General features: G+C 35.6%; 2 protein-coding genes, 1 long non-coding RNA gene and 1 other non-coding gene across 9 annotated transcripts; 3 read left to right on the top strand and 1 right to left on the bottom strand.

Annotated features, from left to right (window-relative positions):
• The first annotated feature begins 27 nt into the window (after nucleotides 1–27).
• Nucleotides 28–10,944, top strand: LOC18105149 (probable helicase CHR10). 6 transcript variants are annotated; one of them, XM_024585112.2, is made up of 17 exons: nucleotides 29–272; nucleotides 493–500; nucleotides 1,154–1,232; nucleotides 1,334–1,494; nucleotides 1,639–1,770; nucleotides 1,978–2,158; nucleotides 2,937–3,072; nucleotides 3,164–3,281; nucleotides 3,434–3,523; nucleotides 4,431–4,538; nucleotides 4,634–4,831; nucleotides 5,956–6,081; nucleotides 6,162–6,826; nucleotides 7,512–7,657; nucleotides 8,592–8,756; nucleotides 9,227–9,341; nucleotides 9,428–9,851. In XM_024585112.2, the coding sequence occupies exons 1-17, from the start codon at nucleotides 83–85 to the stop codon at nucleotides 9,450–9,452; spliced, it is 2,643 nt and encodes an 880-aa protein (XP_024440880.1). In that variant the 5' UTR covers nucleotides 29–82; the 3' UTR covers nucleotides 9,453–9,851. The 6 variants fall into 6 exon arrangements, 4 of the variants coding, with proteins under 4 accessions (XP_052302929.1, XP_024440880.1, XP_024440882.1 ...); XR_008057273.1 differs by lacking the exon at nucleotides 493–500 and adding an exon at nucleotides 10,749–10,944 and having other exon boundaries at nucleotides 30–272; nucleotides 9,428–9,707; XM_024585114.2 differs by lacking the exon at nucleotides 493–500 and having other exon boundaries at nucleotides 30–272.
• A 911-nt stretch (nucleotides 10,945–11,855) lies between these two features.
• On the bottom strand, nucleotides 11,856–12,833 carry LOC18105148 (uncharacterized). The gene is made up of 4 exons (XR_002977801.2): nucleotides 12,671–12,833; nucleotides 12,502–12,574; nucleotides 12,260–12,370; nucleotides 11,856–12,167 (listed from the first exon to the last, which is right to left on the bottom strand). It is a non-coding gene; the product is annotated as an uncharacterized LOC18105148 (long non-coding RNA).
• A 2,399-nt stretch (nucleotides 12,834–15,232) lies between these two features.
• On the top strand, nucleotides 15,233–20,627 carry LOC18105147 (pentatricopeptide repeat-containing protein At1g02060, chloroplastic). Its single transcript, XM_024585189.2, has 5 exons — nucleotides 15,233–15,538; nucleotides 15,632–17,714; nucleotides 18,176–18,232; nucleotides 19,118–19,454; nucleotides 19,540–20,627. The coding sequence occupies exons 1-5, from the start codon at nucleotides 15,438–15,440 to the stop codon at nucleotides 20,505–20,507; spliced, it is 3,546 nt and encodes a 1,181-aa protein (XP_024440957.2). The 5' UTR covers nucleotides 15,233–15,437; the 3' UTR covers nucleotides 20,508–20,627.
• A 5,526-nt stretch (nucleotides 20,628–26,153) lies between these two features.
• Nucleotides 26,154–27,700, top strand: LOC18109439 (L10-interacting MYB domain-containing protein). Its single transcript, XR_008057345.1, has 3 exons — nucleotides 26,154–26,505; nucleotides 26,610–27,267; nucleotides 27,484–27,700. It is a non-coding gene; the product is annotated as a L10-interacting MYB domain-containing protein (transcript).
• The last annotated feature ends 60 nt before the right edge of the window (nucleotides 27,701–27,760 follow it).

Raw genomic sequence — 27,760 nt, 5'->3', positions numbered from 1 at the left:
ACCGGCTTTTTTTTATTTCCCTCGCGTCCCCTTCAAGCCTGTCTTCGATATACAACGGCTACTCTCAAAGAGACCGAGAGGGATGAATTATGAGCAGAGGCTCGCGGCAGCCACAATGATCATCGAATCGAAATCACACGGAGAAAGCGGTTATGCAACTTCGCCTTTTGACGCCACAGAAATCGGCGTCACGGCGACGCTGAAACCTCACCAACTTGAAGGCATCTCGTGGCTTATACAGAGATATCACCTCGGTGTTAATGTTATCCTCGGTAGGATTTTATTTTTTCACTTCTATTTTTTAATCTGATAAAATCTAATTGAAAATCTCAAGAATACAAGAAATCAGGGTTTTCCAGTATTGCTTGGTGTCTGATTTGATATATTCAATTTTGTGAATTTGAAAAGGAGTCTAGGGTTTCACTTTAATTATATGCTGTTTTATTTTTAACGCGCATTAGAGTGACTCTTGAATTGGTATTGTATTTGCAGGAGATGAGGTACATAGCTTGAGGACTTGAATGGTTTTCAAGCCTTTATATTGAAGGAAACCTGAAATTGTCTTAAATTTATCTTGATACCTGATATTTACTTTTAAACATGTGAAAATCAAGTAATATAGAGATTATTTGTGACCATCATTATTTTTTTCATTTGAGTATGGCCTGGCCCTTTAGGTAATCACACAGACCTGCGAAACTCAAAACTTTTCAAGTAAAACATCTAGCTTTCAATTGTCAATTAAAGCTTCAGATAAATCTCCCTGTAGTTATTCCATGTCCTTCTTTTTTGATTTTTTCGAAAGTTTACTTGTGCCAGATCTTAGGGGGACTGTATTATTTACTCTTAGAATTTTGCAACTGGCTTGGTATTGGATAATTGATTGTTGCATCTCTTATAACTGAATTTACTCATAACATATTGTAACATCTTGTTGGGTTTGTGAAGTAATTAAATTTACAGCTGAAACCCTGATGGAGTTTTGTCGTTCTCATCACTGACACAATGGTTAAAGAAGTCCTTATTTTTCTCATTACTTTTAGTAATCTTCACGTGCCTCATTATTCAGTCAAGTAGAACAGATGAGCATGATAATAGCAATGGCAGTGTGATTCTGTTCATTATGTTTTGAATTGAAGATATTTGCTGGCAGATGGGATTAGGGAAGACCTTGCAAGCCATCTCTTTCTTAAGTTATTTGAAGGTTCATCAGAAGTCACCTGGACCATATTGTGAGTTAAGAAAGCCTTTCGTTTGACTTCGAAGACTTTAGGGTATCTATTCTGGTAGTGACTTTGATTCACAATTTTGCTTGTTATCCATTTATATGCAGTGGTGTTGTGCCCTTTAAGTGTGACAGATGGATGGGTGTCAGAGATAGACAAATTCACCCCCAAACTGAAAGTCCTTAGGTATGTCGGTGAGAAAGAACACCAGCGCAGTTTGCGCAAGACAATACATGAACATGTGAAAGAGAGTCCTTCATCATCCAACGTGAGTTTGGAATCTTGTAATGCATATTTACTAACTGGAATGATATAATTTGTTACTTTATCCTGTTCCTTATATTTTTTTCATGTGTCTGGGTTCTAGTTTGAAGTTCTTTAAAATCTAAATTGATATGTTGGCTGTTTACAGGTATCATTGTTGCCTTTTGATGTGCTATTGACAACATATGACATTGCATTAGTGGATCAAGAATTTTTGTCACAGATTCCATGGCACTATGCTATAGTAGATGAAGCTCAAAGACTTAAAAATCCTAAGAGCGTATGTTCAAGCTATCACACAGTGTCTTCTCATAAACGTGAACATAAATTCCTATAGTGGTGATGGTTTCAAGCTATTTATGCTACCATGGTGCCATAACAAAAAAATATGTTTATATTATAAATTGCTTCTTTGCCTCTCCTTTTATACTTCTTGAGCTAGACTTGAAGAGTTTCTTTTTTTGTTTCAAAAATTTAATAAGGACAGGTTCTTTATAATGTTCTCATAGACCAGTTCCTCATGCCAAGACGGTTGTTGATGACTGGCACACCCATCCAGAATAATCTCACTGAACTTTGGGCTCTGATGCATTTTTGTATGCCTTTAGTGTTTGGAACCCTGGATCAGTTCCTTTCCACGTTCAGGGAAGCTGCTGATGCTTCATCAGGTCATTTATCCTTTTACGTGGTCTAAGTGTGTATTTAAGTGTCAACTTTCTCCTGAAACCAGGCTTTGTATTCTTGTAATTTTCTATATCCTCATTTTTTCCCTTGATATTGGTATTCTTCTTAGGAGATCACATGGTTTGATGGCCCCTCAATGTATCATAATCTCTCTTCTTATCTTAGTGGATCAACCCCCCCCCCCCCCAAATTGTTTCTAAAATATTACAGAAGGGAGATCATGGATTGAAAGTTTTTCTTGAAAAGTATATAGTATATGATGCGTGGTCAAGTCAGTTCATTATCAAAAGGTTAGTGACTAATGTAACATCATCATTCATCTGAATAGAACATTGACCCAGATCTGCTAAGGTCCTCTACGTACTGATACACCCAACTCCCAAGTTAATGGTTTTCAAAAGAGAAATTGTTTGAGTTTTGAAACAAAGTGAGATAATATCTGGACTTGGTATTGGATCATTCCTCTGTGTTTCTGAAAGTTACATTTGCAATATTCTTTCAAGGAACTGTCAATAGTTTACGGCAAAACCTTGCAGCTAAAATCTATATCTGGGATGGGCCTTAGATTCGGAAAAAAAGCAGAAAATTGATGTGCATTACTCAGGGTTATTCTCAATTCCTTCAAGGTTTATGAGCTTCAAAATTATTATTTAATTCTTTTTGTCTGCTTCTGCTGTGAATCTTGGGTTGATTCTCTTGAATACAACAAAAGCTGAGGTTTTCCATACTTGCAAGAATGTTAAACCTGTTGCTTTTGAACAGATCATGATGCAACAAAGGTCAAGCGGCAGTTCAAGACTTTAAAAAGTATATTGAAATCCTTCATGCTTCGAAGAACAAAATCTAGGCTTATAGAATGTGGAAACCTAGTGCTGCCATCATTGACTGAGATTACTGTGTAAGTTGTCTTACCTTATGAAGACTGAGCATCTGGTGTTTTATGATGGGAACTCTCCTAAAAAGACTAAAATTTTTATATGTCTTGATAGGATGGCTCCACTGGTCAGCCTGCAAAAGAAAGTTTATACCTCAATATTGAGGAAGGAGCTTCCAAAACTTCTTGCGCTGTCTTCTTCAGCTTCCAATCATCAATCTCTGCAGAATATGGTATACTAGCTTCTCCATCTTGGACTTGAGCATTGTAGCGAACTTGCCACGCCAAACTGCCTTTCTGCTCTAGTTAATTGAAATAGAACGATGTTTTTTCTGACTTGAATATTCTGTTAGTTTCAGCCATTAATTCTGTCTCTTTGGTCCAGGTAATACAACTAAGAAAAGCATGCAGCCACCCTTACCTCTTTCCTGGTATTGAGCCTGAGCCATATGAAGAGGGTGAACACCTAGTTAAGGTAACCTCTACGTCTACTAGTTTTGTGGTATATGAAATGTTAATGAGCACCTGTTTTCATCTCCAAAATAAAAAATGCTAGTCTGAATGAGTTGTGTGTAGCCATAACTTTGAAAGCAAAGAAACAAACAGGAACAAAAAAACCGTGTTCACGTAAACTTTCTGGTATAGAAGAAGCAAACCTTTATACTGAATATCCAATTTTGATAATGAAAAACTCCTTTCCCCCTGATGTCTCTTTGTATTAATTAACTTGAACTTCATGTAGTCTTGTTATCTTGCAACTGTTTGATATATCAAAAGTAATGAAAACCGAGTTTGAATGATTTTTTTTTTTCCATAACTCTAAAAGCAAACAAAGAATTGCTTAAATTTCTGGTCTGAAATAGGCAGTCCTTTATGCTATATCTCTGATCTCACTAACGTTTCCATAACTCTGAAAGAGGCAAGTACTTGTGCTGCATCTATGATTTCACTATGTTCCCATAACTCTAAAAGCAAACAAAGAATTGCTTAAATTTTCTGCTTTGAAAGATGCAATCTTTCTGCACGGCATCTCTGATCTCGCTATTTGAAACCTACTTGTTGCTGTCCCTTCTGTCTTCTTGATTTTATGACTTCAGCTTCAGGTATCCTTGCTGTCTAATAATTTTGCATTGTGTGAAATATTAACGATTGCTTAGTTTGGAGTGGTTGCACATTTATATAGCTTGAAAAACAAAGAATTGAAGAGGCATAAAGGGAAAAAAAAAAAAACTAAAATTTCTACTCTAAAAGAGGCAAGTTTTGTGCTTCCTCTCTGATTTTGTTAATTCCTTCGGCTCCTGTGCAAACCTCTGATCTTGATCTCTGATTCCACTAATTGAAATCTGCTGTCATCTCTGTATATCTTATGACATCATGTTCAGGCCAGTGGGAAACTTATAATTTTGGACCAACTACTTGAGAAGCTACATGATTCTGGACATCGTGTGCTTCTCTTTGCTCAAATGACTCACACACTAGACATTTTACAGGTACATGTTTGAATTTGAAGTAATTGCCTCTGCTTGTTTATGCATGTCAGTATATTTTGAACATTTATTAATGACATAATTGACATGTAATATAGGATTTTCTAGAGCTTCGAAAGTATTCATATGAGCGTCTTGATGGTTCAGTTCGAGCTGAGGAGCGTTTTGCTGCAATAAGAAGTTTTAGTGGACAGTCAGGGAGGTCTGGTTCTGAATCTGATCAAAATAGCTCTTTTGTTTTTATGATATCTACAAGAGCTGGAGGAGTTGGCTTGAATCTCGTGGCTGCAGATACGGTGGGTTATCTCTTGAAGTTTTCAGAAATCACCATCTGGCGTATGAACTCATTGACCTGTTCCTCAAGTTGAGAGAGAAACAAAAAGATATTGTACAAAATAAAAGAGAAAAAGAAGCATAAATGGCTCCAACTTTGGTACAATAAATTTCTGACAAGCCCAGCAAAGAAAAAAGTTGGCATCACAATAATAACTGCACACTTTATCAGCTAAAAGTTGCTGGCAAGGGAAAATGAAAATAAACCTTACAAATGGTGACACATAAAGTTCCAAAACAAATCAGCAATCTACTTGGAGGCTTTTCCTGCAGTGTTTAAAGACGGATTTTCATTGATTCATCTTGCTTGAGAACATGTTTTCTGTTTTTGGTGGGTGGTCTTTTTTCCTGTAGAGCCGGTTCAGTGTTTTCTGAGACAAATATGCTATGTGCATGTCACTTATATATGATACATATTCAGTTGTGCGCCAGCCATTCTCATATTTGAGATGAATTAATTTGATGCTAATAGCTCATGTTTTTCACTTTCTCTCACTTCTCAGCAATTGCCTGAGTATAAACAGATACAACTTGCTGGACTTGAAGATGTATAGACATTTCTATACCGACCTTGACAAGGAAAATTTATAAATGCAATTTTCTGAGGCGAAGAGAGATAAACTTTGTTCTTTATTTATCCATATACTTTTCCTGACATGATTTGGCTTTTTGTAACAGTTTAAGCTCCCATTTGTCATTTTCTGTTAATAACCGTATTTCTTTCATGCTTTATGATGGAACCGTAAGTTTTGCTCTCCATGTAGATGCTTCTTTAATTGGAAAGGTTCTTACTGACTTCTAATGTTCTATATGATTCTAATAGCTAATAAATTCAGTGGTCTATATAAGATTATGAAAGAAGTGAAGGTTTTTACAAGACTTGTGGCATCTGCTTCTAATTAAAACAACTTCAATGGAATGGATTGGATATGGTGATATTTATTTCCATCTAAAGAATTTTAAGTATAATATGGTAAAACTTGAAAGAGTGTGATGGGTTGTCTAAGTAGACTCCATTATTTCTCAAAAAATTGGTTGGAGTTATAGATGGTGTTCTGAACATTCATAAACTCTCATTCATTAACAGGTTATATTCTATGAGCAAGATTGGAATCCTCAGGTTGACAAACAGGCTTTGCAGCGAGCACACAGGATTGGTCAAATGAACCATGTCCTGTCAATAAACTTAGTTACAAGGCATTCTGTGGAGGAGGTGAGGTTTTATAACTCAACCTTTAACGTTTAATAATGCCTTTCATATTATCATTTTGAATTTAAAATGTGCGAGTGTAGGTTATTATGCAAAGAGCAAAGAGGAAATTGCAGCTTAGCCATGATGTTGTAGGAGATGATGTCATGGAAGAGGACAGAAAAGAAACAGGAGGAATTGAAACTGGTGATTTGCGATCTATCATATTTGGGTTACATAGGTTTGATCCTTCGGAGGTCAACAGTGAAAAATCAAATGAATTAAATGCCTCAGAATTGAAAGCTTTGGCACAGAAAGTAATTGCTCTGCGATGTGACCAGATATTGGACAAAGATGATAGAAAGTTTGAGGTCAATCCTATTGGTCAAGAAAAAGGACTTGATTTTGTTAGTGGAGGAGAATCTGCTCTTGCAAGCTATGATCCTGGTCTTGATGAGGCATCATATCTATCATGGGTTGAAAAATTCAAGGAAACATCACAATCAAATGAAAATCTGGTTATGGATTTGGGAAATAGAAGGAACTTGCCTGATAATAAGTATCTTAATCTTGAGGCTGCAAAGAAAAAGGCAGAGGAGAAAAAGTTGTCAAAGTGGGAGGCCCTTGGATACCATTCATTATCTGTTGGGGATCCCATCTACCCTGTAGATGGGGATGCATTGTCAGACTCAGGTTTTGTTCATTTTGTTGTTGGGGATTGTACACATCCAGATAAGCTCTGCTCGTCTGAGCCCAGTGTCATATTCAGGTAATTCCTTGGAGACATACTGAAAATCCCTCCAGTCTACTTATTCATTGTTGTGGCATGCAACTTATTGATGATTATGGATACTTTTCTTTTGTTTCTTACTTCTAATTTTGTTCTGAAACTCTTGAAATTGCTTTCTTTGGTTTCCTACTCTGATTTGGTATCTGAAACTCTGAGAATTACAAACATCTATTTTTTCCAATCATTATCAGTTACAAGTAAGGTTTTACCACGAAACCAATCCCTTTCTGCTCATTCTTTTCAACTTGATAGTAATCTTAACATTAGAACTGATCAATTTGAAGCAGCGTGTAGTTGGTGCAATTACAAATGGGACATTGGCTATGGAAGAGTTGTTTTTATGTGGACTTATCCAAGCCAAAGAATCAGCACATTGGCTATGGAAGAGTTGTTTTTATGTGGACTTATCCAAGCCAAAGAATCAGCTCGCACTCCCTTAGATGGAATTTGAAAATGTGTCATTTGTATTCATGGAATTTAAATTCAGTCTGCGGTTAGACATCATCTCATTGATGGTTACAACTGTTAATATCCTGTTTTGGCATGTTCTAAGTTGAACTTCCATCTACTCCACGGGAAAAGAATGCACTAGTTACAAGGGTGTGAATATTGCTTGGTAATCATCAGTTTTTCTCTTAGCCTGATTCTGGTATTAATTTGGCAGTTGTGTAGATGAGTCAGGAAATTGGGGCCATGGAGGAATGTTCGATGCACTGGCCAAACTGTCTTCAAGTATCCCTGCTGCATATCAACAAGCCTCTGAATTTAGGGACCTTCATCTTGGTGATGTCCATCTTGTAAAAATTATTGGTCAGCTTTCATTGTTCTCTCTTCCTGCATTTTTACCATTTGGCCTTTTCCAATAATTAATGGTGGTTCAAAAATTTTAAGTGATGTGCATAGATACGAGAGGCAGTTGTAACCTTCCAGGATCACCGAACATATTCACTACAACATTCTTAGTTTTTTTCATTTTCATTTTGTTCTCATACTGCCATCCCCATTGCCACCCCGCTTTCAGCCCTCAGTTCATGTTCCTTACTGGGGTTGATGTTAATTGTGACCGATATTTTTGTTCCTTGCAGAACAATCCTTCTAGAACTAAAAAGGAAAAGAAAAGGTAGTGAGTGAGCAAAAAGCAAATACAAAGGATGACTAGATCTGCAATTTCAAACATGAAAATGTAGTACCTAACCAGGGAGGGATCTTCTCCATCTCCACTCCCTGTTATAAATATAGTATCCAATCTGTGCTTATGGTGATTAAATTTAATTAATTTTGCTTCTAGCTGTGAGTGGAGTGGTTGAGATTAGTAAATATTTGTTAATCATGGAAACTGGTAGCTGCTGGCTGAGATGACATATATATAGTTATCAAATAGTTTACCCTGGTGGTCTCAAAGTTCCTTGCTATGCTTCTTCCTGATGTGCAAAAGATTGCTTCAAATGGATTATTTTTATAACTTCATGTTTGAACTTAATGACTTGAATTTAATTTTATAGCTCCCAGTGACTGGTTTTCTTTAATGTTCTGATGAATGATCATGAGCAAAACTTTAGCTAGGTTAATGAGATCACTATTTGGTGTAACTTGTTTTCCTTTCAGAAAGTTCTGATGATCTGTCTGACATACTGGTGTGAATGGTTTCTATAATAAACCCCGTGACCCCCCCCCCCCCCTCCTTATTGATTATTGATGGATAGTGCTTTGAAAAAATTCATTTAACCTGTTTGTTGTTGCACAGAGAATACTGATGGGCAGAACATGGAAGGTGATACTCCACGGTGGGTTGCTTTGGCTGTTGTACAATCTTATAATCCTAGGCGCAAAGTGCCTCGTAGTGAGATCTCTATTCCTGACTTGGAGGCTTGCCTGTCCAAGGCGTCTTTTGCTGCAGCTCAAAATTCAGGTATGTTTCTTCTAATGTTTGTTTTGATGCTGTTGTATTCCATCGTAATGGCAAACTTTAAAAAGAACAATGAAAATTGAAATAGTTGGTCTGCTTGCTTGCTATGAAGAGTTGACGCTTAGAGATGGAAGTGATTTTCTTGTTTGGAATTTATTGTAGTCATCCAACAATGTGAAAATATAGTTAGCAGGCTGGCATGCAATTGTCCATAGAACAACTTCATAGGCAAAGCACAACCAGGACGAGCATGAGCAGTAGTAAGCAACAATCAACATGATGAGAGAGGCAGTCCTCTTATTCATAAGAACCTTCTTTATTATCATTAAAAATGATTCAAATTTCAGAATTCTCAGATTGTTCACGTTCAGGGACTGCCTTTGGCTGTGTGAACTTAGCTTGTTCTTACTCTTGTTTGTTTCTTTCATATATATTTGAATTATCTGACATAATCTCCTGACTTTTCCATGTAGCCTCAATCCACATGCCTCGTATTGGTTATCAAGATGGAACAGATCGCTCACAGTGGTATACTGTTGAACGTCTTCTACGAAAATATGCTTCTGTTTTTGGAATAAAGATCCACGTGTATGTCCTCTCTCACACAGACCTGTATTCCCCCCCACCGTTTGTTGTGTGTTCCAGCAATTTTATGTCATCTGATGTCTTTGCAGGTATTATTATCGACGATCATCTTGAGGCTTGTGCTCTGTCCTCTGATACCATGGCCGCTCAGTTGTAGCTCAAAGAACAGAGTAGAAATCGTTATGTTTTTGTATGATTTAGCCTTTCTGTAAACAGTAAACTTTTTTACAGCTGGGTCATCTGTTGGAAGCGAATGAATTATGGGTTCACTTATGTGTGAACCAAATAGAAGCGAGGCTCAGCTAATGTTTTTGACAGACTGTTCAGTTCCGTTTCCACCCAGCCCCGGTTAGCAGTCATTGAACCCAGGTTAGCAGAGACCTCCACCTTAGTTTTGTAGAAATTTTGATTTTTTTGTGCGATTTTGAGTTTATTTGTCTTACTTTTGACTTGAAGTCATATTTTGGAATTTGTTTGTTGTGAATAATAAATTTAGTATCATTTAACTGGTTACTATTATATTACTAAATAAAAGGAAATAAAGATTTATATGCCTACAAAGTAACCAGGAGAAGGGTTAGTACTAAATTTATAATTTTTTTATATACATATAAAAGTATCTTTTTATCAAGTTTTAGATAAAATCTTATCTCAGATTAAATGTTTATTAATATTCAGAGTAAATCATTGGAGATTAGGATAAGAATGAGTTGTTAACTTATTTATAAAAAATAAAATAAAATAAAATAAAATTTATTCGCAATTTTATGATGCTAGTGCGATTGGTGTGACCTTGTTAATTTCTCTCTTTTTTTTTTTTTTTTAATTGTTCAATTTCCTAAATAAATTTGGAGACTGCTATTTTGAAGAAAAAAGCCCCATTAATGCTCTTAAAATTTACTTTCATGAATCTCCATGGCCAAAGACCAAAACCCGTATCTTGCTATTTTCCCCCAACAGCTCAAGAAGTTCACATCCACATCCTAAGCTTGATCTCAACCTTTTACCTGTGACTAATGCTCGAGTCATCAACAAACCAAGGTATTCTGCTTTGCCTTCATGCCTATCGGGGAGCCCTCGATATTTTGTGTGCAAGCCTACTACTGAACGACGGCACCAAATTCCAAATCCAAAAACTCGATATATGACTAAAGCAACTAGCATGATTGTTGTGGATACTAGAGAAACATGGCAGGAAAATACTAGAGAAGCATTGAAGCTTTAACAAAGGAGCCAGTGGTATACAAGTCCCTCCAGCCTCTATACCACAGATATTGCTCTGATGACCATGAGCAGTACAGTGACATTTTTTGACTTTAACAAGGGAAGCAATTAAACTGTCGGATTGGAGAGAAGTATTTGCATAATCATGGGATCTTTTATTCTCAATCTGATTCTGGGATTTTACAGGGGGCATTTAAATTGGAGCATTCAAGCGGTTTACCAGGAACACGAAAATCTAGATCAAGCAAGTCTTTTCTTGATTACATCGGTTTTGTTCAAGAGTTCAGACCATCTGTTACATTTCACGTCTCTTACTTTGGATTTTAGAATTCAATTTTTTTCAGCTCTCAATAAAATGCTGTAGCAGTACTTGTCTGGATGATTTGGGAGCAGTGCTATTTCAAGTTATGATTCGGATAAGATCCTTCCAACCAATAGTGATATGAGCTTAGCAAAGTTATTGATGGCTTTGAGGAAAAATAAAAAAGTTGGGAGCTAAGAATAGATAAGAGACTACGTTCTCTCATTGATGACCCCCTCCAGACACACAACCATTGATGGTTGAATAAATTTTCTTCATGCACGTCCATGGCAGAAAATCAGGAGGCACCATCACTGTTAGGTATTCATTTGCTAAACTCTTGAGCTACTGAAGTCGAGCAGATGACTCTGTAAACTGAGGCTACGGAGAGAAGTTTGATGCACTCTCTAGACTGTCCTCGAGGGTCCTTATCAATATGCCCCCCAAGTATAATCTAGGAAACTTCATCTTCTTGATGTCCATTCCAGGAAATTTTGCGGCCATCTTTCTTGTTTTCTTTATGACTTCGTTAATTTCAAGTTTACATCATTTATTATCTTTTTTTCAATTGGGTTTTCAAAGATTCCCTCGATCAATGTCCCTCGATTTGTTGATTTGTTTTGGCATCAATTTGAAACACGTTCTAAAAATCAAAGTATGGGTTATCAGTATCAAGTCCCTCAATCAATCTCGTCCTGAAGTGTAAGTTGGTAAATGAGACACCATAAACTCCTGGTAAATAGTATAAACGCAGGATCAGCTAAGCTAATGCCATGATAAACGCTAATTGACAGTGCATTGAATACATAAATCAATTAGACAGCAGCTAACGGAAAGTCAGACAACTCATCTCAGAACAAATTCTCCTAATAGAAATTATCAGCTAGGTTGATATCATGATTGAGCTTGTGAAGGGTAAACCCAGTCTGAACATAAAACTAATGCTGCAGCAATTCCATTGGAAAGACTGGAGACGGCAGAGAACACTAGAATTGCACAAAGCTACAACTGGACATCGGAATTTCATTGCATCTCAGATATAAGCCACAGGTTCTTCAAAAGCCAACATCAATGCTCTCCAAGGAAATACACAAATGGTTTATTAAATCTCAAATGACAGAGACATCACTCCAGAAAACCAGAAACCAAGACCTGAACTTGTACAATCATTCCCAACTACACAAATCTCTATGCCTCCCTATCAATTCTTAGTGCTTTTACCTCCTCTACCTCCAGCATTATTCCCTCCAGGCGCTGCCTGCGCAGCTTTTCTCGCTGCCTTTTCCTGTAAAGCCTTCGCGTCTCTGCACACCCGAATCAAGAAAACATAAATTAAGAACCAAATTTCTTAAAAGATGTTTAGAGGAATAAGAAAAATATATGAAAAAAAACACACCTTTCGCGGCGTTGTTCAGGTGTTAGTCCATCATCTTTGGAATTCTTTGTTTTATGGCCTACCCTGGCTTGAGCCCTTTCACGGTCTCTTTCTCTTTGGTTACCGCGTTCGCTTCAGTTAAAGCCAAACAAAAATTATCACAAAACCAAAGGGGGCATAATTTACAAGACACAACAGGTTTTAAATTATTCGAGATCCCAATTATTATAAAGACAGATAAAGAGATAAGAGAAGCACAAAACTGATCGTCAGCAAAGGATATGAGTCATTGTTGATCGATTGGTTGACTGAGTGGGCAGTGGTCAATCAGAATTCCTGAAAATTCAGGCAGAAACCTGGGCTTTACTACATTATAGCTAACAAAATAAAACTTGGAAGAAACACAGAGACAAGGGCAGCAAATGCACCTACCGGTCGGAGACGGAGAGGGAGAGGGAGAGAGCGAGTGATCCACAAATTTCGCACCTTTTGAAACAAAATTAGCCTCTGTTTCGGACAAGAAGCTGTGGCAACTAGAAAAAGAGTGGCGCTTGATGCTATGGAAGACTCCAGAAGCTGACGTGTCTGAATAAATAAAAAGTAGTGTTGGTATTTTCTAGAATTGAAATAAATAAAAACTATTGGATTTAATTATTACGTAGTCTCTGTAGTTTAAAACAAGTTATTTATTGGTCCTTGTAGAATTAAAAATAATTAAATTGTACCTTAATTAGATTGACGATCCTCGATTTAATAGTTCTTTGCCCCAAAAATGTCATCTCTTTCATATCCAAATTTCACCAATCAGGTACTTCTCTTCTCTTTGTTTTATTTTTTAAGATAAAATAAATATGAAAACAATATAAAATTAATAAAGAATTTTAGGGGCCTTTTGTCTTTAAACCTTGATTTTTTTGTTACACTCTCCTGCGATCAGGGACAACTTGGTTTTTCTCAAAATATCTAAAAAAAATAAAATATCAATAAAGAATTTTAATGCATTGTGTAATTACTTGTGTGTTCCAGAGATTTGAAATTTTCAAACTAGGTGGTAGGGGCCTTTTTGGTCTTTTACTCTTGTTTTTTTTTTTGGTAATTTGGTCCTTTCCAAATTAAAAAATATTTAAAAAAAATTAGTTGCTAGTGAGCAGCAGCGTCCGGCAGTAATATGGTCTTTTACTCTCTTTTTTTTGTTTTTTAATTTTTGTTATATTCACATGGCATTAAGAATAATTTGGTTCTTTTCAAATTATGAAATATTAAAAAAACATTGCTAGCCAGCGACGGTAGAATTACATCATTCATAACAACATTGGAAGCATGTCAATGTTCTTTATCCGGTGATGCAGTGTGAATCTCTGTTGGTCCATCTATTGATCTCTGATGAGCTTTTTTATTTTATATATTTTTTTATCAAAATATTATGCTGTTTATTTTTTTATTTTTTTATTCAGTTTGATTCTTATTTTTTTTATATTTATTTTGTTTTTTTTATCTTGTTTTGATTTATATTTTTTTAATTTTATCCCTAATTATTTGATTTAATTTTTTTATATCAAATCTGTTTATTATTCTTTTTTTCTTTTGCTAAATGATTTTTTTAATTCCATCCATTGCATTTGATTTTAATTTATTATCATATCAAATTTGATCTTTATTGTTTTTATAGCAATTTAGTTTTTTAATATCCTTTTTCTTATTATATTTGTTTCAATTTCATCCCTCATTATTTTTTTTATTAGGGATTTTGCTTTCTTTTCTTTTGCCTACTATAGGGTTTATCTCGGTCTCCTGATCACGATTACGAGTTTTGAAAGTTGATACATGTTAACTTTACTCTCTTTTTTTATGTTATTGTATAAAATTGATTTATTTTTAATTTCATCATTCAATATTTTTTTAAATTGGTTTTCATGATTTTGTTTTCTATTTTCTTTCCACAAGGTTATCCCAATTCTATGTCCATACTCGCATGGTTGGCAAATTAATTCTGGTTGACTCAAATTTTTTTTTTAAATCAATTTTTTTTTCAGATCATTGCTTAGTGTTTTTATATCGAGAATTTTGATTCATTGTATTTTTGGGTCTACTTTTTATGCAGTCAATCTCGACATCGTGAACGCAACCATAGATTTTGAAGGTAAGCGCAAGTTGAATTCAATATTTTTTTATGTTCTTGTTAAAAATTTATTATTTTTTTAATTTCATCCTGAACCATTTATTTTTTTAGGAATTGATTGTCGCGCTTTTTTTTCACTTTCCTCTTGCATTGTTTTTATCAAGTATCTTATTTTTTTAGGAATTGATCAAATATCAATTTATTTTATTAGATGTGTATATAAATATTACCTTTTATGATTAGGAATATTTTTATATAAAAAACCTAATGAAAAAACTTGTATACTCAATTTTTTTGGAAAAAAAACATAATCCGCAGCAAAGCGCGGGCCATATAGCTAATATATTACTAAAAAAGTATAAGGATATATATATATATACACACACACACATGTATGTTATTTGAAAATAGGGATATTAAATGGTTAGTTTTGTCAAAGTACATGGACTAAAAAAATAACTCACTCAAAATTATTATAGCCCGACAAAAACGGCAGGAGTATCGCGGTTGGATTTGAATGGATCTAGATTAACAATACAGTAGTGGTTTCTTAGCTGGATTCCAGCCTTACGATCTGGTTGTTTTGGCCTGAACGTATTATCACCTTCCGATTTTTCAAAGTCAACATTTCTGGACCGTCCGTTGTTTCTGCTGCTGTAGCTACTGGAAAAGTGATGGCACCTGCTACTTTGGACTGGACTGTAACAAGGAAAATAAATGGGCCGCGTTTTGGTGAAACTAAAACATTTACTGTGGATCTTTCCCCCAATTCAGCCCAATTTCTTTCTAATGGAACAGGCCCACCATTCTTTTTTTCTTTTTTTTATCAGAATGTAAGAACAGGCCCACCATTCTTGCACTGATCTGAGTGTTATGGCTCCGATTTGAATAGGTGGATGTTAGACATTTGATTTTCTTGATTCATAATCCGGTCTCGAGTTGGGTTTTATAATTTGAAAAAAAAAAGTTGCAAATTTCCAAAAATCGTAATAAAACGAAACCAGCACTTTCCCAGCTTCCGCTCCACAGATACGAGAAATCCTTCGAAATCATCACCTCCTGCATAACAAATAATTCCCGATGACCCCCATTGCCAATTCTCGGACGCGGGCACTCTTTGGAAGACAATTCTTCCTCAACGTCAACTCTCAAGACCAAGCACAACTCCTCTTAGCTCTCAGGTAACTCAAAATTTCCCGCTTCATGCCTCTCCTTTCTTTCTATGTTTTCTCAATCTTAACTAAAAAAGAATCCGTCTTTTTACTCAATTCCAGGCACTACTCATCTTCCAATGGAGAACAACTGGACGCTGATAATGTTAAGGAGCCAAGAAAATCCTCAAACAAATCCAAGACAGCTAAATCAATGGCAAGACTCATTAACTCAAAACCCTGGTCAACTGAACTTGAATCTTCTCTTTTTTCTCTTTCTCCTTCAATTTCTAAAACCACTTTCTTTCAAGCTCTTCGCTTTATTGCTTCCCCACCAAAAGCTTTTGAATTTTTCAACTGGGCTTCAAGAAACGGGTTCGCTCATGATAGCCGATCGTATTTTATGATGCTAGACATCTTGGGTCGTAATGGAAATCTCAATATTGCTCGTAATTTTTTGTTTTCTATTGAGAGAAGGTCCAATGGGAGTGTTAAGATTGAAGATAGGTTTTGTAACACTTTGTTGAGGAGTTATGGTAATGCTGGGTTGTTTAATGAAGCTATAAAGCTGTTTAGTTTAATGAAGTCAAGTGGGGTGTCACCATCTGTCATTACATTTAATAGTCTTTTGTTAATCTTGCTTAAAAGAGGAAGGACTAACATGGCACATAGTGTGTTTGATGAAATGTGTGGGACTTATGGGGTTACGCCGGATACATATACTTTTAATATCTTGATTAGAGGCTTTTGTAAGAATTCGATGGTTGATGAAGGGTTTAGGTTTTTCAAGGAAATGTCAAGGTTTAATTGTGAGCCTGATGTGGTTACTTACAATACACTTGTTGATGGGTTGTGTAGGGCGGGGAAGGTCAGGATTGCACATAATGTGGTTAAAGGGATGGTTAAGAAAATGAAGGATTTGAGTCCTGATGTTGTTACTTATACTACTTTGGTTAGAGGGTATTGTATGAAACAAGAGATTGATGAGGCTCTGGTTGTTTTTGAAGAGATGGTTAGTAGAGGGTTAAAACCGAATGATATTACCTACAACACCCTTATAAAGGGTCTTTGCGAAGTGCAGAAGTTTGATAAGATCAAAGAGATTTTGGGGGGAGCTGTAGGGGGTAGAGGGTTTGTTCCGGATACTTGTACATATAACACTTTGATGAATGCACAGTGTGATGCAGGAAATTTCGATGAGGCTTTGAAGATGTTTAAGAAGATGAAGGAGTTGAAAGTCCAACCAGATTCAGCTACATATAGTGTTTTGATCAGGAATTTGTGTCAAAGGGGGGATTTTGAGAGAGCAGAGCAATTGTTCGACAAGCTATCTGATGAGGATATTTTGTTACGTGATGATGGCTGTACTCCTCTTGTTGCGGCTTACAATCCAATTTTTGATTTTTTATGTAAAAATGGAAAGACTCACAAGGCTGAGAGAGTGTTCAGGCAGCTAATGAAAAAGGGAACACAAGATCCTCCTTCATACAAGACCTTGATCATTGGGCACTGTAAGGAAGGTACTTTTGAGGCTGGGTATAAGCTCCTGCTCTTTATGTTGAGAAGAGATTATGTGCCTGATTTTGAAACCTATGTGCTGCTGATTAACGGTTTCTTGCAGAAAGGTGAACCAATTCTGGCCTACAAGACTCTGGAGAGGATGCTAAAAAGTTCCTATCTACCTAAAACTTCTGTTTTCCATTCTATACTTTCAGAACTTCTGAAAAATGATTTTGCCCGTGAATCAGCTAGCTTTGTTGTACTGATGATAGACAGAAAAATTAGACAAAATATCAATCTCTCAACACATACCATGAGGTTGCTCTTTGGTAGTGAACTGCGAATTAAAGCATTCCAGATTGTTGAATTACTTTATGATAATGGATATATGGTTGACATGGAAGAATTGATTGGTTTCATTTGCCAGAATGGGAAGTTACTAGACGCACAAAAGATGTTGTCATTTTGTTTGGAGAAGGGTCACAATGTGGATATTAACGTGTGCAATGTAGTTATTGAAGGTCTGTGTAAAATGAAAAGACCTTTAGAAGCATTTGGGTTGTACTACATGCTAGTGGAGAAAAGTAATCATCAGCAGTTGAGCTGCCTAGAAGGTTTGAGAACTGCCTTGGAGGCTGGGGGAAGATCAGAGGAAGCAAAATTTGTATCTAAGAGGATGCCCGATGAGAGGCAGCTGGCAGATCTCTGAAAATCAGATCTGGCAGCAATCTCAAGGTGTGATAGCACTGTTCAAGTGAGAAAGCTTAACTTCTCTGAAGTCTCTTTGAGGTGGTTTGACTTATTTTGCGGATTAGCACCCTATACGAACATTTGAACAGGGCACAAACACTTTGACCATGCATATCCTTCTCACTTCAGTCATTGGACAGTAATGCTACATTCTGTTCAAGCTTTCAGCAAGTTTTACCCTTTGAATAAGTTTGAGATGATTGAACCTTTCAAGTGTATATGGACCAGGGAACTCTAGCATTAGTGCACTGCTTCACTGTTCAGCAGCAGAACCCAATGTCTTTCAACTGAACCTGTTCACATGGTCAGGTAATCAACCAGGGCCTTCCCTTTCTGTCTGTACTTCATTATATTACCACTTTCTTTCTCAAATTAAGCTCGATGCAGCGACATTTTAACTCATTTATTGGTGTGCAGAGGGCTGTCTTGATGGAGCGTGGACATGATTCTTCTGAGTTCCTGGCTTTGGCTTATGTAAAATTGTTTGAGCCTAAACATAAAATCTCTCTGCGTCAAGCTGCTGTTCTTTTCTGCACAAGAATTTACTAAACAGTTCCTGGAACTAGAAGAAAATTTCCATAATTAGACCGCATTTCATTTTCAGATGAAGATTTTAATTTTTCCTGTCATCTTTCAAAATGTAATATTTGTTGTCGACTGATATAAAGAACCATCTCAATCTAATAATTTAAGTTGTTAAGTGATGCTTCAAGATATAATTTTATATTATTTTCTAATATGTTTTTCCTCAAATAAAAGTTCTATGAACTTAAAACTTGTATAGGTTTGTACTAATTTATGCTATGGTTATCAAAGTTCTGATCTCATTTTAAATAACTATTTTAATTTAATAATTTAAATTATTAAATAAAATTCAAAGAAATAAATTTATAATACTTTCAAACATAATCTCTCTCTTACATGTGTAATCTTGTTTATCATGTTCTGTAGGCAACGAAACAGAGTGTTTAATGATGCTAATGGCATGGTGCTATTATTGTCAGACGGGAAAATCTTATTATTATTTACTTTTACTGATGACTACAGTTCTTCGTCTCCTTCACTCATTTCGCGTTTCTCATGTACCATGCAAGGGAGAAAAATAAAAATTCTTATATGTATTCACATTAATGCTAGGTGCTGCTTGGTGTGAGAATGCAGTTTTGTTAGCACACAAGCTTTGCCAACATATTTTTCTCGAATTTTATATAGAGAAAGAAGGTAAGTTTGAATTCGGTTAAAAAAACAACCCTTTAAGAAAAGAAGGAAACAATTGTCACCCCCTTCAAGCCTTCTTGCTTCCAACCAAAAAAACCAGAAACATTACCAGAATTTTATTAAAGTAGACTTTTTTAATTTTTCATGCTTCTCATCCTTGACACCAACCTTTCTCCAAGATCAAGTTTAGCTCTCGTTTATATTTCCCTGCTTTGTGATGCTTCATCCATTAAATTCTCTTTGTACCAAACTATCTTCTTCCTAAACCTGTTGAAGATGTCTAAAACGATTGGCAACGGGGCTTCAAAGCACTACGCCACACTCACTAGGCGCGCACCCACTCCAGGCAAGGCAACAATACTTGCAACAGGCAAGGCCTTCCCCAGCCAACTTGTTCCTCAGGAATGCTTGGTGGAGGGTTATATGCGTGACACCAAATGCGATGATGCTTCCATTAAGGAGAAACTGGAGCGACTTTGTAATTCAAATTCCTCCTATTAATACTCTTTAATTCCATTATATGGCAGGTTTCTCTAACTTTTAATTCCATTCTCTTTGGCTAGGTAAAACCACTACTGTGAAGACAAGATACACAGTCATGTCCAAGGAGATACTAGAAAAATACCCAGAACTTGCAACAGAGGGCTCTCCGACGATCAAGCAAAGACTCGAAATAGCAAACCCGGCAGTTGTTGAGATGGCACTGAAAGCAAGCATTGCTTGCATCAATGAATGGGGCGGGTCGGTAAAAGATATCACCCATGTTGTCTATGTTTCTTCCAGTGAGATACGCTTACCGGGTGGTGATCTCTACCTTGCCAGTCAGCTTGGACTAAGGAATGACGTTGGCCGAGTAATGCTTTACTTCCTGGGCTGTTATGGAGGCGTCACTGGACTTAGAGTTGCCAAGGACATAGCTGAAAACAACCCAGGAAGCCGTATCTTATTAACTACTTCTGAGACAACGATTCTTGGTTTTCGCCCTCCAAACAAGGCACGCCCTTACGACCTTGTGGGGGCCGCACTCTTTGGTGATGGAGCTGCAGCTGTGATTATCGGAGCTGACCCTGTAATAGGTAAAGAGTCTCCTTTCATGGAGCTGAGCTATGCTGTTCAACAATTCTTGCCAGGTACACAGAATGTGATCGATGGACGCCTTTCTGAAGAGGGCATAAACTTCAAGCTTGGGAGGGATCTTCCTCAGAAAATTGAAGACAACATTGAGGAGTTTTGCAGGAAGCTTATGTCAAAGGCTGGTCTAACTGAGTTCAATGATTTGTTCTGGGCAGTCCATCCTGGTGGCCCAGCAATACTTAACAGGCTAGAGAGCAATCTCAAATTAAACACAGAGAAGCTGGAATGCAGCAGGAGGGCCCTAATCAACTACGGGAATGTCAGCAGTAATACCATAGTCTATGTTTTGGAATATATGAAGGAAGAGTTGAAGAGAGAAGGGGGGGAAGAATGGGGACTTGCCTTAGCTTTTGGACCAGGCATTACTTTTGAAGGCATCCTTCTTCGTAGCCTATAATTAAATCCTGCAGCTACATATATGCATTTGGTTTTTATTTTTCATAATGAAGCTACTCATATTATGCTGTTTCTGAAGTAGTAACTCAAAAGAAATGAAATCTAAGAAATTTCCACAGAACTGAACTTTTTAACTGTCTTTCCAATTTCCATTGCAATTTATCATTACAACCTGTGCTTGGAAATATTAATGCTTATGTAGATCTTTTCTAAAGCGGAAGCCAGCTATTGCAGGGCAATAATGTTGGTGTGTGTCTATATATATATGTATATATTCTTGCTTCCTGACTACAGTTTCTTCCTTTACCTTGAATGGAATGAAGGTCAGACATGTTAACAGGCTGCATTTACCTTGATAGAATAGCTCTGCCATTGGATGGAGTAACACCTGTGTTAATAGTTCTTTCGGTATTTTGGGTTGAAAGTGAGTTTTTGTATAAAAAAAGATCTTGTTTTTCTCGGACACTACAATGATTAAATTCTGAGTTTTCCGGCTAAAGTGTCATTTACTAATGCAGGCGATGAGTCCTTTTTTTTTAATATATACTTGTAGGCTTATGCATGGTCCGTTACTTTATTGGGACAGGCGTTAGACTTGGTTTACCGGATCCAAGAAAGCCTGGCCTGATTTTTTATTTTTATTTTTATTATTTTATTATTATTATTTTTTAAAATAACATAGTATTTGTCTGTATTTTTTCAAACAAATTTTAGTTAATGTACTAACTTATGATGTCCATGGCCAATTTGTCAATGATGTTAATATACATAAACTATTTGACCCATCAAATTATTTGTCAGGCCTGAATCAAAAACTACTCTGCTCGATTTACTATTGGGATGGGATGGGATGGGATCCAATTCCGAGATCAATTCGAAAAGGATAGAGTCGGTGGCAATGCACTATATAAAAGAAGCACGTAATAAACCCTATCAAATTATTTGCCAGCCCCGAATCAAAGACACCTACCATTCACTCACTAATCTTCTTTGTTTTGAGAGCAATCTGTTTATATTCGCAATGGCAAGGAGAAAGTCGAGATCAAACAACCGTCCCGTGAAGCCAAAGCTAAAGCTTGATACAGTCTTTCGTTGCCCATTCTGCCAACTCGAAAACAGTGTTGGGTGCTCCTTCGACAAGGATCTGAACATTGGCGAAATCTCATGCTCCATATGCCATGCTGGCTACGAGACCAAACTCACTCCATTGACCGAGCCTATAGACATATACTGTGAGTGGATCGATGAATGCGAGCGGGTTAACCAAAAGTCGTAGCCATTTTTGTTTTTGTTTTTCTGAGGAAGTTAGCATTAGTGTTTTGTGTAAGGAAGTTTAACAAGTAATCAGACGTTTGCAATGTTTCTTTTCTTTGTTTTCAAGTTCGTGTTCTTAGCGTAGTAGACTCTGAAGTAAGCTTTATTATATATTTCGAGATTTATATAATCATTAATTTTTAAAAACTCGTTGAGATCAAAACGATTTACATCAAATCAATATCCTATTCAATTTATATAAAAACTTGATTTAATCAAGTTTTAAGACCCGAGTTTCTAGTTTTTAAAGTTAATCGATTGAATTTAATAAATATAATTATTATGTAATTATGGTTTCCTTGTGAATCATGTATTGTATTGTCGTAAATATTAACTTCTAGAGCCCAAAAATAACCTCACCCTAATTTATAATCATGCTTCGTTGTTGGGCCATCCAAAGGATAGATAGAAATTACCCTTGTAATAATTAAATATCCTTCGATCAGCACAAATCAAAGCAAACATCGGTGTAAGATTTTTAAATAATCCAGGCCTAGATCTATAATTACAGGTGTGCACTCTCTTGTAATAATACATTGTGGAACTCTCTTGTAATAATATATTGTGTATTGAAATTGTGTATTTCTTTTTGTAATTTTTACTTTGATTCTTAAACTTTTATTTTGCACGATTTAACCTTTTTTTATAGCTTAAATTAGCCTCAAATTACATATTTTTTTTTAGAAGAGAGGGTTGAATTGAAAGATAGGAGACTGAAGTGAAAATCCCGAATAATATAGGGGACAAGTTGAAACTTTTGTTAATACATTCATTTTAATCCTCCATCTTTTTTAGATATTTGGTGACCAATCCCTTCAATTTTTTTAAAAATATATTTTGGTACCTAACTTCATTCTCCTATTTTTTTAATTTTTTTTGTTGGGAGAAGTGAGAAGGAGTTGCTGGATTCCAGCTTGGAGAGAGAAAGTCATCAATGGGGAAGATTACGGGCACCAAAATGGTTGGTTTTTGTGTCAAAAGATTCCATATGATTAGGGAGATTTTTGTTTAGGTGTTTTTTTTTACCTTAAAACACCTAAAAACAGATCTAAGCTTGGAAAGAATTTTTGTTTCGGGTGGATTTCGGGTTTTGGGGTGGTTTATTGGGTTTTTTTGTGGCCATGTATTGGTTTAACAAGGTCTTTAGGGTTTTTTTACGTAAAAAATGGGTTGACAATGAGTTTTTGGGTAAAAAACAAAGGACCCTGTTTTTCCAGCTACCAAAGTAGCTAGATTTTAGGGGTTTACGCAAACAATACGTCTTTACACACACACACACACACACACACACACACACTTGCGGCTGACATCGTCCACCTCATTAAACTTTTTTTTTTTTAAAATAAAGGCCTGTGCTAAAGTCTGCTTTGTAGGCCTATGTGTGGGTCGTTGCTTTATTAGGCAAGGTGCTGGGTTGGCTTACCAGGCCCTTCAGCGCCTGACGTGATTCTTTTCTTTTTTAATTTTAGATTTTTTTAAAAAATAATGAATTATTTGTGTGTATGTTTTTCAATTAAATTTTGGGTTTTTGTTTTAATTAGATTGTAATTATTTTTAAATAATATTGGGTGTGTTTAATTTTTAAAGATGTAAGTATAATTCATATGTGACTTTTTCTTTATTTTATATAGATTAAATTTTTTTTTTTTAATTTTATAAGATTTTTCATATGAGCAGCCTTGCATTGTTTTTTATTTATTATTCAATAAATTTTATATATGTGTCGATTTTTATTATAAATTCTATGTGTTTTTCTATTGCAAATTTATTTTGATAGAAGAATTCATTAAACATAACTAAATAAATTACCCGTATTGCGATATTAAATATCTTGATCTTTATTTTTCGCTTGGTTTTCTCAATTTTATTTTTGTTTACTGTTAATGAATTTTTTTTCATTGCATCACACAATGGTTATTGAGTTGTTTAATTAGATGTATGCATAAGTTTTTCGATTTACATCTATAAGTTCTTCGATTTACATCTATAAGTTTTTTTAGTGTAAAAAAACATGTTGAAGAATTTTGTATATTTATTTATTTTTATTCTGTTTTGATGTTTAAGATTTGATGCTTATTCTTATGATTTATTTTCTTTGAACCTCTTATGAAAGTTTCATAAGTTTTAGTTTCATTCTTCAATCCAAGTTTATAATGTATTGTTTTTTTTTTGTCTTCGTTGTTTTGATTTTTATCCTTTTGTAATGTTTTTATTCTTTTCAATTTAACTCTCAAATTTAAAATTTATTGTTGTCTTTTGATATATATTTTTATTTCAATTTTAACACCCATTATTTTTTATTTTGGATTTTTGTTGTGATTTTAACCATCATGATTTTTTCATTTATAGTGCTTTCAGTCTTTTGACCCGAGTGCAATTTAAAAAATTAACAGTAATTCACTTTTTTGTCTTATTGTTTTTAGTTTCATAATTTTTTTTTTCTTTTCATGTAATTATCCTATTCTCATTTAATTTTTTAGTTTGTTAACAAATAAAATCATTGAGACATTTTTAGAATATTATGCAGATATATTTTCATAATATTGGCAAATGTTCATCTTTTTTATTGAATTATTTTTTTTCATTTTATTTGTTGTCGATATCTTATTTTCTAATGATATTATTAAATTAATCAAATTTATTAAACTTATTCGAGCCAATCACTTGAATATTATATTTATATTTTATTTTTTAAGAAATGTTTATATCTTAACGATATTTTTTATGTGATAAAAAAAAGAATTAATCCGAGATGTTGCGCGGACCACCTAACTAATATCAAAACTTAAGATGATATTGATGGCTATATCAAAACTGAATATTAAACATATTTTTAAGATTTTTTTTCCAATTATTTTGTTGTTGAAGTTAGCGGTAGTTTTATACAAGGGAGTTTGACGAGTACTCGAATGTTTAATTAAGGTTTATGTACTGTTGATGTATATATTGACTCCTTGCATCAGAGATTTAGCCATAGACCATTAATCGATTGTTGTCAATGGCACACATTATTAGAGGACGTTTGGCTACGTGGTAGCGTCCACGTTTCCGGCTGTTGCATTTTACAAGCTGTTTGGAAAACAGCTGTCCACGGTTTTAAGAACATGGGGCCCACACAAAATTGTGTTGCAAACGCTGGATTAGCAAAAGCAACTCTACCTTGCTTTTGCCGTGGCTGCTGTTCAGAAAAACAGCAACATAACTTTCCTTTACCAAACAAAATTAATTAGCCCTATCTGTCCTCCTCAACTATCGTCTATCCTCCTCCACATTCGCCTCCCAAGCAACTGAGCTCTCCTCCACCACAGCTTCCCTTGTCTCAAAATTCATCATCCTCCTCGCAGCTTCGCCGTGTCAAACACACCTACACACACTCTCCATGCTCTCACAGAGACCGAACCCAGTCACCAGTGTTTGTAGCCGAGTGTAGATCAAGCCCATCTGCCACCGATCTGCTGCCCTGATGAACTCCTTTCGTGGTTGAAGAAGACACGCACTCACCAAGGTAATTATCTTGTAATTGTACCCAAACAACTGTATATATCATGCCTTATCTGCTGCCACAAACATACAAAACGACTTTCTCTAACTATAATTTCCTCTTCACACTGTTTTCTTTGCCAGAACCAAAGAGGGCATATAAATCAGTCTCCTGGAAAGCTCAAGCACAAGCATCTTACCAATCTCTGTGGCGGTGCACAAGTAAATTCAAGGTAAGTTGCTCTGTTTCGGTTGCACAAGTACTTAATCTTTACTTTTCAGTTGCTGTGTGTTTTCTAAGAATTAACATGTCTATAATTGTTACATTTGATTATGTCTGTTTCGGTTGAACATTTTTGTGTTTAATTGAACATTTTCTGAGAATTTCCAGGTTTTACATTTGTGTAATTGTTAGATTTTTAAGCTCTGTTTCGGTTCAACAATTACATTTTCAGTTGCTGTGCTTTACATGTGTTTAATTGTTAGTTTTATTGTCTCAGTTAAATGGGTATAAACATAAAACCTGTGTGAATATCAAGCTGCTGAAAATGGGACTGAAGCCAGTTATCTGCTCTATACAACGTCTGATTATGTCATTAAACACATGAGAAAATTATATCTAAGAAATCTCAGTATCTAATATAATATTACATAATTGACAGATTATGCGTAGGAAATGAAAACATTGGCTTGTAGAAACATAAATGTAAATAATCTGCCAATTAAATTGTTAATCTGATTATGTAACTCTATCTTCTTAAATTTCATGTTTTATTTAAGTTGGCGATTTAATTAAGATAGATTGTGCATTCCATATCCTTTACAATGCCTCTAGGAAATTAACGCTTTAATTGTATATTAGACAAAACATTTTAACTGAGAACATGGACGATTCTCAATCACAAGATAAGGCTTGTTGGACTAGAGAGATGTTGCACGCTTTTTGTGACATATGTATTAAAGCAATTGAGCAAGGTATGCGACCCAACACACATTTCGACAAAGCTGGTTGGAAATATGTTATGAATGGCTTTAAGGATTAAACTGGCCATGCATTAACGAAAGCACAATTAAAGAATAAGTGGGACGGAATTAAAAAAGATTGGAGAATATGGAAAAGGTTGATTTCTGAAACAGGAGTAGGCTGGAGTGCTGAACTTGGAACAATTTCGGCACCTGATGAATGGTGGAAAGCTAAAAGCCAGGTCTGTTTTTTTTCAGTTTGTTTAAAGCTGTAAAAAACTGTTTAATTGAGTGCTGGTACATTATTTTTTGATGCATTTTTTTTCTTGATTATCCCTTCTTGTAGGAGATACGCGGAGCAAGAAAGTTTAGGCATGCTGGAATCGATCCCACGTTGTGTTGTAAATATGATATCATGTTTACAAACACTGTTGCTACTGGTCAGTATGCTTGGGCTCCATCACAGGGTCTGAATGCTGATGAAGATGGTGTCAGTGAAAGGCAAACTAACGCAGTTAATGAGGACCCTCATATTGAGGAAGGTAGTGGAGATTCTGAGGAGGATAGTCTACCAAATTTTGTTGCCGATGTCAATAATATGGTTGCTGGTGTCACTTTTGCCAACAGCACAAGCAATTCCACTAGTAGTAGTGGGAAGAGAAAAGGTGTGCAACAAAGTTCCCAAAAAAATGAGAAAAAAAGAAGAGGTGCCGGAAGGGGATTGCAATTGTTTTCGCGTTTAGATAAGTTGGTTGATAGTGTGTCTAGCAAGAGTGAATGCACGTCAAGTGTTTTTGATAAAAAAGGATGTAGCATAGAAGAGGTGATGACGGAGTTTCACTCCATTGAGGAAGTGGTGTTCGGCAGTGAGCTGTATTGTTTTGCAACTGAGTTTTTTATGGTTAGAAGTAGGAGGGAAATGTGGGCAGCAATTGGTGATTTGGACCGAAAAATTCAGTGGCTGAAATTAATGTTCGATCGAAGGGCAAGCTACAGACCTTGATGTAAGTGTACATTTGATATAGGGAACACTTAGAGTTATGTATATTATTGTGTGTTATATGTAGCAGCAAGTAAATTTTGTTGTGTGTTATATGTTTTGGGCAGTATTGCATGCATTTCATATTTGAAGTGTTGTTTCAATGTTTAACACACTTACCATGTTTGGTTTTTATGTCAATGAGTCGTTAACATATTGCATGGTTATGTGTTTTTCGCAGTTAAAAGATTACAATACCAATCCTTATGGTGATGTGCAATGCATGAGGTGTTGCTGCGGCTGTGTTGTTGCCAAATGGTTGATGCAAACGGTTCTGCCGTTGCTGATTTTTCCCAGGTTTCTAATTTGTAACGTATGATATGTTGAGCACTTCCTTGTATTTGTAGCTGTAGGCTAATTGGTTATGTTTGAGATGTCTGTAACAGCTGTTGTTGTACCTGTTAGAAGCTGTACTTTTAGGTTTCATGTTGACTTCTATAGACTTGTTTGAAAGGCTG

The sequence above is a fragment of the Populus trichocarpa genome, chromosome 14 (genome assembly GCF_000002775.5).
Source record: "Populus trichocarpa isolate Nisqually-1 chromosome 14, P.trichocarpa_v4.1, whole genome shotgun sequence".
NCBI classification, from domain to species: Eukaryota; Viridiplantae; Streptophyta; class Magnoliopsida; order Malpighiales; family Salicaceae; genus Populus; species Populus trichocarpa.
The sequence above is the reverse complement of the archived record's forward strand: the minus strand, read 5'-3'. Positions and strand labels throughout refer to the sequence as shown.